At 38.9% G+C, this 14,730-nt stretch overlaps 1 protein-coding gene across 3 annotated transcripts in view; it reads right to left on the minus strand.

The window, feature by feature from the left end:
- Positions 1-233: 233 nt before the first annotated feature.
- FBXO16 (F-box protein 16) overlaps positions 234-14,730 on the minus strand; it is a 71,818-nt gene continuing 57,321 nt past the window's right edge. For 2 of the 3 annotated variants that reach the window (XM_072634806.1, XM_072634808.1), the window contains one exon: positions 234-494. In XM_072634806.1, coding sequence (XP_072490907.1) covers positions 318-494 — 177 coding nt within the window. In that variant the 3' untranslated portion in view covers positions 234-317. Of the gene's footprint in view, positions 495-4,331; positions 5,527-14,730 lie in introns of those variants that run through there. The other variant, XM_072634807.1, reaches the window with a different exon arrangement.

The following is a 14,730-nucleotide window of genomic DNA, read 5'->3' on the forward strand; positions in this document are numbered from 1 at the left end:
TGCATATACCACATAGAATCATAGCTTCAGACATGAAAGGGACCTTAGAGAGCATATTATCAAACCCCCTTATTTAACAGGTGAGATAAAAAAATGAAAACTAGAGAAAAGTGACTTGTTCAATAAATAGCAAAGCCAGTGAACTGGACCAGGGTTTTCTGATTGCAAATCAGAGCTCAGAACATTCTGTAGGATTATTTTGGGGAAACGCGACACTTCAGCAGCATAGGTTTCCATCACAGCAGGTGGGTAAACGCCAGGTGTTCATTAAATGTAGTCAGATTTCCTTGTGGTGTCAGTAAAAGCACTCTAATGCTTTAATTCAATTTCAGCTCAGAAGCTTGAATGGGAGAAAACAGAGTTCTGTGATGCTCCTGAAAGTGATGTGTGACCATTTGAGCTTTGGCTTTTGTACATCTTAGTGATTCATGAGAAGCCCAGTTGTGGTGACTTGGTACTTTCAGAGGAGAGCTGCAGTCTGCCTCTAATGATACCTGCTAGGGGGAAGGAGAGGGAAATCAGAAATGAAGTTCATATTTTAATTTCTGAAAGAATGAAAATATCCAAAGAAATGTTTGTTTTGATTATTTGAATGAATATAAGAAATATGGAGCTGGAAAAACTCTTCTGAATCTTTTCCATTCAACATTTATTTCTCTTTTACCTTGAGACAATAATAATATTGGCATAATGGTTTACAGTTCACAGAGTGTCTCCATCTACATTTACCTTTAATCTTCTCAACAGGCCCAGGATGATCTCAAGATCATACCATGCAAGGATCAGTTCCCTCTCTCCCAGCTCCCTCCCTATACCCAGGCTGCTTAGAACTCATGATCCAGCTGGGTATGAACAGCTGATGGCAATAGTGGAGTGGGGAAAAAGAGGTGGATACTTTCGCTTTCCTTCCCTCCCCTTCTCTCCAGGCCCAGGTCACTCAGTCCCCAGTCAACCACTGGGTGACAACAGCTGTTGGCTGAGGTACCCTTTTCCCTTACTCACCCTATGGACACTGGGTGAAAATAGTTACCAGTGAGTCCCCTTCCCCCAACTTTCCTGCCAATGTGCCCCTTACCTTCCTCTTATGATAGGATATTAACTTTTCCTATTCCATCTACAGTCATTTGAGAGGGAACCGAGAATCCCCTTTCCACTCAGACTCTTAGATCCTCTCCCTGTTTCCCAGTAGTGGAAGATGGGCCAACCCCCTCAAAAGCCTCCTTACCCTACCAAACTGATATGGTTGCTTACACCCCTCAGGTGAACAGAGAATCATCAACTACAATCCTTGCACTAAGATGGAGGACCACCAGGCTTTAAGATCTGCCCTTTCACTGTATCCCAAGGTCCTCTGATAAGATCACCAGGGGTGGGAAACCTGTGGCCTAGAAGCCACATATGGCCCTCTAGATCCTCAAGTGCGGCCTTTGATGGAATCCAAACTTCACAGAACAAATCCCTTCAATAAAAGGATTTGTTCTGTACAACTTGAGTTTACTCAAAAGGTTACAGTCAAAGAGACAGAAGGCCACAGCTCCCTCACCCTTGATCTACCCTATTGCTATGCCCTTCAGACCCCTGGGCACTGCTATCTGACCTGTTAACACACCATAAACACCCTTGGTCCTTGCCATCCACTCCATCCTCAGGATTTCTGGGCTTTTCCATCTGCCCTACAACTAAACTTTCACAATTAGAGTATGAGATCCTTGAGAGAAGGAAATGGCAAACCTCTCCAAGATCTTTGCCAAGAAAATCCCAAATAGAGTCATGAAGAGCTGGACATCACTGAAAAACAACTCAACAGCTCCTTGAGAGCAGGAATTGTCTTGCTTTATCCATTTGTATCCCCAGTGCTTAGCACACAGTAAGCACATAATAAGTACTTTTTTATTCACTCATATTCATTCATTTATTAATTCATGTTTAGACAGAACATGATTGCTAACTTGAAGTATTTGAAGGGCCGTCTTCTAGAAGAGAGATCAGACTTGTTGGGTGTTGCCCTAAAGGTAGAAACAGGGCAGTGATTAAAAGTAGCAGGCTAATTTCTGCTTTCGGTAAGGAAAAACTCCTTAACAATTAGGGTCCTAGAATTCACTAGGGTGGGGCAACCAGAGCTTTGCACTAGGATACCAAAATTTACAGGACCTTCTGAATATTCCTCACATACTACATCTCATGTTTCTGTCTTTTTTACCAGCTGTCCTTGATGCCTGGAATGCACTTTTCATTTCCCTTTACTTCACAAAACCTCTTAATTCCTTCAAGATTCACCTCAGATTCTACCTTCTATGTGAAGCCCTTCCTGAACCCCCTCTCCCTAATATCCTCCCTCCCTAGACTTTGTATTTATTTCATATTTATTCTGAATATATGTATGTATATATGTATGTGCACTATATTTACATACACACACATACATACACACACATACATATCTTATCCCACAACAGAAGATAACTACTGTTTTATTTTTGTCTTTGTAACTCCCGAGCCTATTGCAAGTGCTTGGCACATAGGAGGCGCTTAATAAATGCTTGTTTATTTGACTTGACACGGCTCATAATTCTTTAGCAGAGGAGAAACAACTGGGTTTAGTGTCTACTTAGCAGGAATAGTTAAAATGGGAACTACCAGGCACATTTCCTTTCCCCTTCCAGGTCTGCCCTTGTCCCATCACCCTCAACTAGGGAAAAATCTTCCCCAGCAACAGTTTCTATCCATAGGTTCTGATGTCCTCATGTCTCTTCCTACCCTCCATGGAATTCATCTTAAAAGGTTGATTGGAGGCCATGTTTCCCATTGTCTTCCCCAGGCATATTTCATGAAGTTTGCCAAGAGTACCACAATTGCTAGTTGTTATTCTGTTATTTTATCCAAAAAGTAGGATGATCTGCCCCAGGAGGGAGTGTACAAATCCTTCATCCAACAAAGGATGAATGACTAGTTTTTAATGATATTGTAGGATTTTTTTTCCAGCCATGGGTTTATAAGGTCACAGATTCAGAACTAAAAGGAACCTCAAAAGTCATGTAAGATAGCCCCTTCATTTTACAGAGAAGCAAACACTCCCTGAGAATTTAAGTGACTTGTCTAAGGCCACATAGGTCACAAAGTGACAAGAAGGATTTGAATCTATATTCTCTAAGTTCAAAGTCAGTGCCCTGTCCATTGTACCACACTAATTCTGCAGCTCTGATGGTCTCTGAATTCTCATCTTACTCTTGGATTCTATGAGGCAAATGGAGGACTAATAACGTTAGCCTTATTTTCTAGCTCTGGAAACTCAAGCTAAAACAAATTAAATGACTTGACCAAGGTCACACAGCTAGCAAATAATGAAACTGGGGTAAGAATTCACATCTTCTGATCCTTATTCTAGTACACTTTCTAATACACTGTACTTCACACTAAGGGGCAACTAGGTGGTGCAGTGGATAGAGCACCAGTGCAGGAGTCAGGAAGACCCGAGTTCAAATCTCACTGCAGACACTTGACAGTCACTAGCTATGTGACCTTGGGCAAGTCACTTAACCTCAATTGCCTCATCCTGGGTCATCTCCAGAATGAATGAATATCTGATGAATATCTGGTTACTGGATTCAGATGACTCTGGAGAAGTGAGGCTGGTGACCTGCACAGCTCTCCCTTACTCAAAGTCAAGTGCAAGTCATGTCATTATTTCTCTGATGGCATGGTCTTCTTCAGCAATGAAGGATGAACACACTTCACACTAAAATGATAGTCTATTTAATTCTTAAAGATCTACAAGGAAGGGGGAAGTACCAACTTCATTAATCTACACATTATGTATTTTCCCTATAATGTCAAGAAGTCAAGTATCATAGTTGATGTTCGATTTAAAACTCATAATGAAGAAGGATTTTTCCTTCATACTGGCATCCCATAAATAAGGTAGTCCTGACCAAAGTGATTCTGTAATAACATTGTTAAAATATTATAACCAAACCCCATTGTAAAGTCACAAGTTCCTGCTATAATGGTTCAGTAGATTATTCACCTATAACCACCATTCCTAGGGAACTAACTAATTGCCTCCATCACTTCATCTCATCCAATATTGCCTTCTTTGCTGATTAGTGGCATTAGATAAGCTATGTCGGTATTTGATCATAAAGAGGAATAAAAGAAAAGAATGGAAAGAGGAAGAGCAGAGCAAGAGTGAGGAGAGGTGGACATTTAAAAGTTCACCCCTAAAGTGGCCCCTACCTTAGAATGACTGATCTAAGAAGAAACCCCCTGACAGCAACCCTCCCCAAAGACTCAAGCGCATTCATGAAGACTCATGCAACATGCAACAAGTCACGCCAGTTCACATGAAGTTTATTTCTTGATATGTCCACAGATACAAGATCTCACTGATATGAGTAACTCTTCCCATTGATACAGATAGCGACCCATCCATGCCATCTCATCTTATGCAATTCCTGTCTCTATGTCCTTATAAAAATTCTCCACAGAAGATTTATTCAATGTACCAGAGCCCTTCCTCTGGTACAAGTGCAATAATACTTGTGTTAGACTTCTGTTATTCTTCATTATTGATGCAAACAACAATAACAGTCACAGAAATTTATGTAGCACTTAAGGTTTGCAAGTGTTTCAGATACATTATTTCATTTTATATTCATAGCCACCTTATGAAATATGTATCTCAGGTATTATTATTCCCACTTGATAGATGAGGCTTAATGAGTTTTGGATTGTCCATGGTCACATGGTTATATATGTTAGAAGTGGGATTCACTTCCTTTTCTGGTCATCCATGTCTCCCTTGTCTTTTATGTCACTTCTCAGATCCTCCCACATCTCTTTGGGTCACCTGAAATACTGGTTCCTTTTAGATCATCATGCCCTAGGATTTGCAGCTATAGAGAATCACCAGGAAAATATGTTAAAGATGGCCTTTGGTGGCAGAGAGCATCTTGGGATTGTTGAGAGCATTGCACAGTTCCCCAAATGTACTCCAGCCTCTTCTCCTTCAAGTCCCTTCCAGGCTCAGCTCACCGTCTGTCTGTAATGCCTGGCCAAGATAAGAGCATGTCAAAGTCTGGACCACGTGCAATCTTTGTCCAAGTGATTGTTTCCATGCAGATAATGAGGCCAACCTTTGTGGCGGATCTTACCAAGACTCCCAGAGATGACTGTGGGTTCTTTAAGACTCTCAAGGGAATGTAAGCTCTGGCAGGTTTTACAAAGTTGGAAAGGAGCAGGACTTAATGAATGTTTACTGATGTTCATGAGGAGGAGGAGGAAGAGACGGAGGAGGAGGAGGACGTTACTATCTAAATGCTAGCAAAGCTGGGTTTGTTCTGAGAAAGGGAGAGTCCCCCAGGGAGAGCCAGAGCCAGTGAGAGTAACTGGCTGGAAAAAATATGACTAAACACACTCCCCACATTTTAAGTGTTTTGTTTTTCACATCAGACTGAGGCAAGAGGGACAGATGGAAAGATTCCTCTGTGTTCCTGGTGGTTCTTGGAAGAAATTCATTTTTTCTCTTTTCTGCAAGAATGAAGATAAAATAATACTTGTTGAATGGATAAAAAACCAAGCTGACTCTGAGACAAGAATGGGCTAGTGACTACCTAACCATCTCAGTCACAGCAGCACCTTCTCTCAGAATTGAGTGGCTATCATTCTTTAATTTTCTGAGCAACATAGGCCGACAGCCATGCAGCCAGCCAGAGGAAAAATGATGTTCTTAACCCAGTGGGTGCAAGAGTTCATGGTGTGAAAGTAAGATTACCTACTTCTCATGAATGGACTCTTCATTAAAAAAACTAATTTATAGAAAGTTCTAGTAATTAATGCTCAAAGATGGGTTGTAATAAAGTTTGTAACCTCTAATTATTCATAATAATATATTCATGTCCCACACTAAAGTCATACTCAGATGCCTCATTATGGCCCCAAATTGATCTCTGTTAGTGAAGGCTAATCCAGCAAGTTACACTCTCTGACATATCCTACCTACCAAGCTAAAGAAACTTTAAACATGGGTTCAGTAGTAAACTGTGTGTCTATTACCCAAGAATGTTTTACAGAGGCTCATCACCAGAAGGTTGGTCATCACGTAAAGAATTTTGGGAGGATGCCACTGCAACTCATGATGACTATCTACTGAGAGGTAGAGGTACTGTTAGCTGCTCTGGTGGAGGGAGTGTCTTGCCAGTAAAACCATCAGTCTTTTAAAACAATATGGTCTTTATCCTTTTAAGGATAGAGGATATGTACTGGAACTGTGATTCCATTGGTATAGTGAACTCCCAGGTGAGACAACTCCCTTTACCAATGCAAGTCATCATCCTCTCCATGATTCAGGGTCTTAAAAAGTTGCTTAGGGCACTTAGACACCAACTAACTTGCTCAAGGTCACATAACCAATATGTCAGAGGGGAAAATGGAACCCAGGTCATCAAGACAAGTTCTTTATTCAGTATACCATGCTGCATCTCCATTTTTTAAAGAAAAGTTTTATAAATAGGTCACTGTGGACTATGTGGAATATCCAGAGAGGGAAACTTGTGGCCTTGGATATGGTCTTTTGACTAAGTCCAAGTTTTACAGAGCAAATTCTTTTATTAAGGGGATTTGTTATGTGAAGTTTGGATTTAGTAAAAGGGCTGCACTTGAGGACCTAGAGGGCCATAGATGGCCTCCAGGCCACAGGTTCCCCATCCCTGGTCACTAACTCTAGGTCATTTTGTTACTCATTTTCTCAACATTTAATTTCAAAGACAATGCTCAACTATTAAAGAAATGTTCACCATAATGTAGGTATTCAGGAGTCACTCTTCCAAAATATGGAACTCTATAAACTTCCTTTACCAATGCAAGTGGTATCTATATAAGTGCAATCTATATAAGAACTAAGGGAGAAATTTTATTGTAGTTGGGGATTCAATTAAGAATAAGGAACCTGTTTTTTACAGGTCAGATCTAGCTATTAGCAGATGCAGAGATATGAGCTAAACCTCTCTCCTATTCCTGCAATCGCAGGACCTACTCTTTGCCCTAACTATAATCTCTGACTCTTTGATTCATACTATTTTCCTGATCCTTTTCTCCTACTCAGGCTTCATTTGCTTTTATAACCAGCCATGATCCCACAGTTGACCACATTAATGTTTTATTAACTACTACCTTAAAATCCTGCCCTCTCTGTCCCAAACACATACTCTGCCATTTGCCAAAATCAATGATCATGTCTAGTTAAGATCTACCATCCTCTTTCTCTGATCCTATTCCAGGACAGCTATGTATTTCTGGAAAAAAGTCACGAAATCAAGTTGATGTTTCCCATTACCAACTGATATTATCAATTTATGTAATCTTAGCTTGGTCCACACTGGTGCTCGATAAGCCTCCTCTACCATTATTATTGACTCCCTAATCTCATTCTCCACAGCCACTGTTCCTTTCCTTCCTCCTATCACCCCAATCCTATCACTCCTATTACCATTTACACTCAGAACATATAACATACTTCATTTGACATAGAGGTCACCAGCAACTTACTGATTACAAAATCCATTGGCTTTTCCATCTTCCTTGTAAAACTTTCCATGCTAACTACCCTCTCCTACTGGATTCTCTTTACTGAGTATTCTCCTCCATGACTTTACCTTCTTTCTCTCCTTTTTGTGTTGGTTCTTTGTTGTCTTCCCAACTCCTTATTGTGTGTCCCCCAAGAATCTGTCCTTGGTTCTCATCTCTTCTCCCTCTCCTCACTCCTTCTTGGCAACTTTAATCTCTAGCCCTGGCCTCTCTTCTAAACTCTATATCTCTATCTTCATTTATCTACAGGACATCGCCATCTGACTGTCCCAGCATCACCTGAAATTCAAAGTGTCCTAAACTGAATTTATAATCTTTCTCCTTAAACCTGGTACTCCTGAAGGGAGCACTTCTACCTGTGGTAAAACCATTCACCATGCCTCTCATATTCAAAAGCTTACAGTTACCCTTGACTCTTTTGTCTCTAATACCTTTCATATCCAATCTTTTAACAAGGTCTTTTTAATTCCATCTCTCCATTTTTTCCATTTTAATTCCATTCTCTCCATCTTTCTATGCCCACTTTTCTATCCAAGGCCCTTATTCAACTGCTTGGGCTATTGTAATAGCTTCCTAAAAGATCTTTCTCTCTCATCTTTCTCTCTGTACCCCCTCCTCTAAGCCAGCCCTACTACCAATCCATGCTTTATACTGCTGACAGGACAATTTTTATTATGCATGGGTATGGTCATGTTCTTCTTAGCTCGATAATCAAGTGCAACTTCTTTTTATGGAATTTTAGGCCCTCCTCACTGGCAACATAACATCATCTCGTTATTACAGCATTTCACATAGTCTGGTCCAGTCAACTGGGCTGCTATCTCCCCCCAAACACAGCACAAGTTTATCCACCTCTGTGCATTTGCTCACACTGTTCCCTATGCAGGATACACTGCTCTCTTTTCCTAGTCATCCTTTAACGCTTAACTCAAAGTTCACCTCTCATACATTCATTTATCATGTAATTTTCTATATTATAATGATCTGCACTTGTCATACCCTACCAAACTGTAAGTTCTTGGAATTTAGGGACTGTCTTAACTAATCTTTTACTCTTTTTCACAACCTAGCACAATGCTTTGCACACAGTAGGTGCATAATAAATGAATGAATGAATAGTGGGCATTTCATTTTGGAGCAAGACCTTTAAAGGACTGAGGCAATTGAAGAGCTATCAATATTGATTAACTCATATAAATTTGTTTTATTTCCCATAGTAGCACAGGAAGACCAGAGTCCAAATCTTGTCTTAAATACTTACTAAGCGTTATGACCCCAGGCAAGTTACCTGCCTGCCTCAGTTTTCTCAACTGTAAAATGGGGATAATAATAGCACTTACTTTCCAGGGTTATTGTGGGGATCAAATGAGATGATATTTGTAAAATGCTTAGTGCAATACTTGGCACATAGTAGGGATTACATAACTGACACTATCACCATCATCATTATTACTGCTCTAAGATAAAATTACATGTATACATATATATATACACAAACTATATATGTATGAATATATATATAAAATTTTCAAAATAGGTGAATAGAAATATATGATTGTATGTCACTTAATAGGTAATAGACACAGTGGTTGGAATACTGAGCAGTGAAAAGAAGGTAGAGATCTGGTAGAAAGAATGGATTGTAGATGAATAAGTGATCTGCAAACCTGGTACAAGATGCTATCAATAGTTTTGGGCTAGCAATTCAAAATACCCAGAATGTTAAAAAAAAAAAAAAAAACCTGATCAATCCAGCTTATTCTTAGTACTTGGTACTTGGTACTAATTATTTGGGGCCACCATGAAAGTACTAAAATATTTATTTTCAGAAAATAACCAACAGCATCAGTGACCAAAGCACAATAAAACAATAAAATGATATCACACATGCTTAATGATATAATACAAACAACAATAAACATTAACTGCTGGCATAAAAGTGGGCCATGTGCTGTACAAGGTTCAAGATGTGAGACCTTTGGCCTGGGACCTTTTAATAAAAAACACAACATCAGAGAGATGCAGAATAAAAAGAAAAAGCAGAAATCATCATGTCAGTCCACTGAGAAAGTCACTTTTTGAACAGTTCAATAAAAATAGGTCTTGTCCCTAAATGAAAGCTCAAAAATCTAGAGTGGTTCCCAAGCCTGGCAGGCAAAAATTCCATTAATAACTTATATTTTTATAGCATTTACATAGTTCATTAAGTACCTTCCTTACAAGTTTGTGAGAAAGGTAGTAAAAATCTTTCCATTCCCATTTTAAAGATGAGGAAACTGAGAGAAGCTCCACCATTCAACCTCACTGCTTTCTCAATTCCAAGTGATTTTCTTGTGATTTTATTGAGACACTTTTCAGTTCAGGCTCAGATCTGTCTTGATTCATTGATTCTACAAGTATTTGCTGAATGCCAACTATATAAAAAAGGGTTGTATGATATACAAAGAAGATCTGTCCCCACTCTTCTTCCAATTATTTCTTTCAAAGGCATGTGAAACATTTCCACTACGATGATGAAAGAAATGTATATATCCAAAGGCACAAGTGATATCCAACATTTAGTGAAAAGATAATCACTCAGTAACTGTCAAAATATTAGTCTAAAGAGAAACAGGACTATCTGCTTGAGCTTGGAATGTCAGGATAATTTATTTTGTGGGGCAAGATCAAGCAAAAATGGACATGATATAACAAGTACAACAAGCTCTCCTGGAGAGAAAGGAGAAGCAGGAATTTAAGTAGTAGGACTTAGGGGGAGATCATTGTGGCTCTAGGATTCTTAGTGTTTTCCTCTTCTAGTATGGAAAATTGAATGATAACAATAACAAATGTTGAACTGCATTCTGTAAGCAGTAACATTCACATGGCACTGAGTGCAGGACAAAGTTCACCTACTACAACAACAACTCTTTTGTGTCTGCAGGTATATCTATAATAAAATAGATAACACTATTATTAGTCATTGAATAACAAGGGTGTAGAGGCTGAAGGCTATGCATATGAAGCAAGGAGACAGACTAGGCAATTTGTGTTATATAGCAGTATCAGTACAAGCATTTTTTAAATAAAAATTACATAAAAGAAAAGGTAAAGAGAAAGGAAAGGGGGGAAAAGGAGAAGAAAAGTGAGAAATAAATTTTAATTACAAGGGATGGTTCATTGGGTATAGGTGGGAGAATAGAATATTTAGAAGTCAAGATGTGTAAAAACAAAATTTAAATGAAAAATTACCCCACAACTGCCTCATCCTGTGAATGTTCTTTAAAGAACAGGACTTTGTTTGAAAAAAGGACTTAGAAAAACAAAGAGAGATAAGTGATGGTGCTGAAGAGAACCCAGGGAAACTTCAATGTACAGACATGCCTGTGCTCCCCTAGCTTGTTAAGTGATCTTTGTAACTGTATATGAAACATTACAACGGGCAGTAACCAAACAACTTTATCCTGAATGAATTGTGCTTACTTGGTGCCAGGCACTGGGTTAAGTACAGAAGATACAATTACCAGCAAGCTCGAGGTCCCTGAATTGTATTGCAACTGTAATTGTAATAGGAAACAACAAAATATGTGGGAGTGGAGGCCAAGAGAGGAGTGTTTTGGATGGGGAAGTCAGAAGGAATGATGAGTGGAGTCATTAAACAATTCATTTATGATGGTGTCTGATTATAATTTTTTTCTGTCTGAATCAAGGATGCAGTTTCTATTTGAGTTTGACATCACTGGCCTAGATAGCCTCCAAAATCCTTTCCAGCATAATTCTATGATCCTATGAATATGAAATATTCAGAGAACTTCTTATACAAGCTGAAAGGAACCCACAAGGTTCCTAGATTGCATTGGGAACCTCTTTATTTATCTTCCTATCAGTAATTATTGAATTTGCTAGAAATGCATTTATCTGGTTTTTTCTCAGTGAAAGAAATGTTCTTGATTTAGTTGTTTCTACATTTTTTTGCTCGTATGTATGTGTGTGTGTATATATATATATACATACATATATATATACATATATATATGAATTGATTGTTGTAGGGAATTCTTGGTGAGTAATGCAGATTAGCAACTGCTCTGTGATCGATAGTTTTAGAGAGTGGCCCAAGGCCTCAAGAGGTTGAAGGGACTTGCCCAGGGTTACAAAGCCAACATGTGTCAGAGGTGGCTAGCTTCAGTCAACGGTACTCCGATGTTGTGTCTTTCAACTTGACTCAAAATGACATTGTTGGAACAGTTCTATGTAAACCATACGAAATTTCTAAAGACCTCACCCTAGGTTCATTCATCCAACAAACATTTATTAAGTACTTACTATGTGCCAGGCATGGTTCTAAGCGCTGCGGATGCAAAAAGATGCAAAAGGCAGTACCTCCCTCAAAGAGCCATGGGGGAGACAAGATGCAAATAATATATACAAAGCAAGCTACATACAGAATAAGTAGGAAATAATTAAACGAAAGAAAGCAGAGCAGTTTAAGAGGGTCTGGGAAAGGCTCTATGTAGAAGGAAGTTGTGTTTTGTTGGGCTGCACCATATTTACGTATAATAGGACAAACAAGTTTCACTCTCTCAGGCAGCAGATTCTGTCAAAGAACAAAGACGAAGCAAAATTGGCAGTTTTGAATACTGGTAAGGTTGATCCCCTCAAGGTGATGGCTGGTAAACTGATCTCAAGGCTTTAAATGAATTCCAACAGGGCCAAACTCATTGCTTTGTTACTATAAATGCTCTAGATTCTATGGGAATATAAAGTTTGCTTGGAAAATAAATTGTTAAGTAGAATAATTTTTAAAGTTCTATAGTTATTTTGAAGGATTATAACAATTTTCATAAGGACCCTTGGAGTTCATCTAGTTCAACCTTTTCATTTTACAGATGCAGGAAACTAAAGGCCAGAGTTAAAATAACTTGCCCAGGGTCACACAACTAATAAGTGTATGAGGCAGGATTTGAACCCAAATTTTCCTGTCTCCAAGTCCAGTGTACTATGCTACACTGCTTCATTATTATTCCTGTTTTACAGATGTATAAAGATGGGGGAATCAAATGAAATAATATTTCTAAAGGGCTTGGCACTTAATAAACACAGCAGACACTTAATAAATGCTTTCTCCTTTCCCCTGTTGCCTTATCTTAGGGCCTCGGTTTCCTTATCTATAAAATGAGGAGGTTTGAATTAGAATCAGAAGTGTCAAACTTATCAGGGCGGTATGTGGCCTGCAAAACTCCCAAGTGGACCCAAACCTGTTTAAAATGTAATAGGAAATGTTTAATGGAATATCTATCTATCTATCTATCTTAAAAAATATATATATATATAGCTATATATTATACACACACAGCAGTTTTATAAGTCAATATGTAGCTGGCAAGGATGTAATTTCCATTTGAGTTTGATATCACTGGCCTAGATAATCTCCAAAATCCTTTCCAGCATAATTCTATGATCCTATGAACATGAAACATTCAGAGAACCTCTTAGACAAGCTGAAGGGGCAGCTAGGTGGTGCAGTGGATAAAACACCAGTGCAGGAGTCAGGAGGACCTGAGTTCAAATCTCACCTCAGACACTTGACACTCACTAGCTGTATGACCTTGAGCAAGTCACTTAACCCCAGTTGCCTCCTTCTGGGTCATCTCCAGTCATGCTGATGAATATCTGGTCACTGGATTCAGATGACTTTGGAGGAGAAGTGAGGCTGGTGACCCGCGCAGCCCTCCCTCACTCAAAACAAAGTCAAGCACAAGTCATGTCGTTACTTCTCTGATGGCATGGTCTTCTTTGTCAATGAAGGATGAACATACACACACAAACTGAAAGGAAACCACAATTTTCCCATTGCAATCGAGGAACCTCTTTATTTACTTTCCATGTCAGTAATTATTGAATTTGCTAGAAATGTAATTATCTGTTTTTTTCTTAGTTTCTACATTTTTGCATATATATATGTGTGTACACACATATGTATATATATATATGTATATATATATATGTAGGATATTAATCAATCAGGAGCAGATCATGTAGTGAGAATGGGAAGCAACAGAACACAAATGAATAATAAGATATTACCCTCAGAGTTCTCCAACACTTGGGAAAGGTCCTTTATGGAGGACTTATGGGAAAATATGGACAAAAATCAGATAGTCTGAGGTACAAATGTTCACAATGGTGAAATTATAGATCTGTCCAAGTAGGTGACAGGCATCCTCAAGGTAATCAATGCCTGCCATGATCTTCTCTTATTTAGGGGCACCATGCTGTAATGGAGACAGCACTGAATTTAAAGCCTGCGGTGGAATCTAATTCTACTACTTATGAGCTCTATAGCTTTGAGCAAAGTACTTTTAAGTTTTCTGAGTTTCAGTGTCTTCTAGTGAAATGAGTATAATCATACCTGTCTTACCTGACCAGATTGTGGAGATCAAAGGCACAGTGAAGAGCACTGGGCCTGGAGTCAAGATAAGCCTCAAATACTTACTACTATGTGACCCTGGGCAAGTCACTTAAGCCTGCATGTCTCAGTTTCCTCATCCATAAAATGAGCTGGAGAAAGTATTGGCAAACCACTCCCATACCTTTGCCAAGAAACTTCCTCCCCCAGGGGTCCCAGATTGTTGAACTAAAAGCAACTAAACAACAACAATGTGTGTAGAGTGTTTTGTGATTATAAAGCACAATACAGACTGAAGGATTTTTTGTTTTGTTTTGTTTTATCATTATTACCATGGGCAAAATGGGCATACGATTTAGACATAAAGGGTGACAGCGTAAACAAATTATTAGAGTGAGGAACAGTTTACCTAATTCATTCTGATAAGGTCACTTAATCTTAGTCTCCATTTCCTTATGTACAAAAAGTGAAAACACCAAGCCATTCTCTCATTGGTTGAGTGTTAAGAGACAGGATTAGAAACCAAGCTATCCTGACTCTAAGCCCAGCACTTTATTTCATTTACTATACTGGTTCTTATTTTGCCAGCTGTAAGGAGTTTGGATTTGAGAAAAGGCAAACTGGAAAAAGGAAGGGCAGTTAGGAGGTTGTTGAAATTATTAAGGACACTAATCCCTGTCCTGCTCATCTCACAGGGCTGTGGTGAAGGTCAGGCATAAGTATGGATGCTATACAGATACATATCAAATATATCAACATTA

The sequence above is a fragment of the Notamacropus eugenii genome, chromosome 1 (genome assembly GCF_028372415.1).
Source record: "Notamacropus eugenii isolate mMacEug1 chromosome 1, mMacEug1.pri_v2, whole genome shotgun sequence".
Classification (NCBI taxonomy): Eukaryota; Metazoa; Chordata; class Mammalia; order Diprotodontia; family Macropodidae; genus Notamacropus; species Notamacropus eugenii.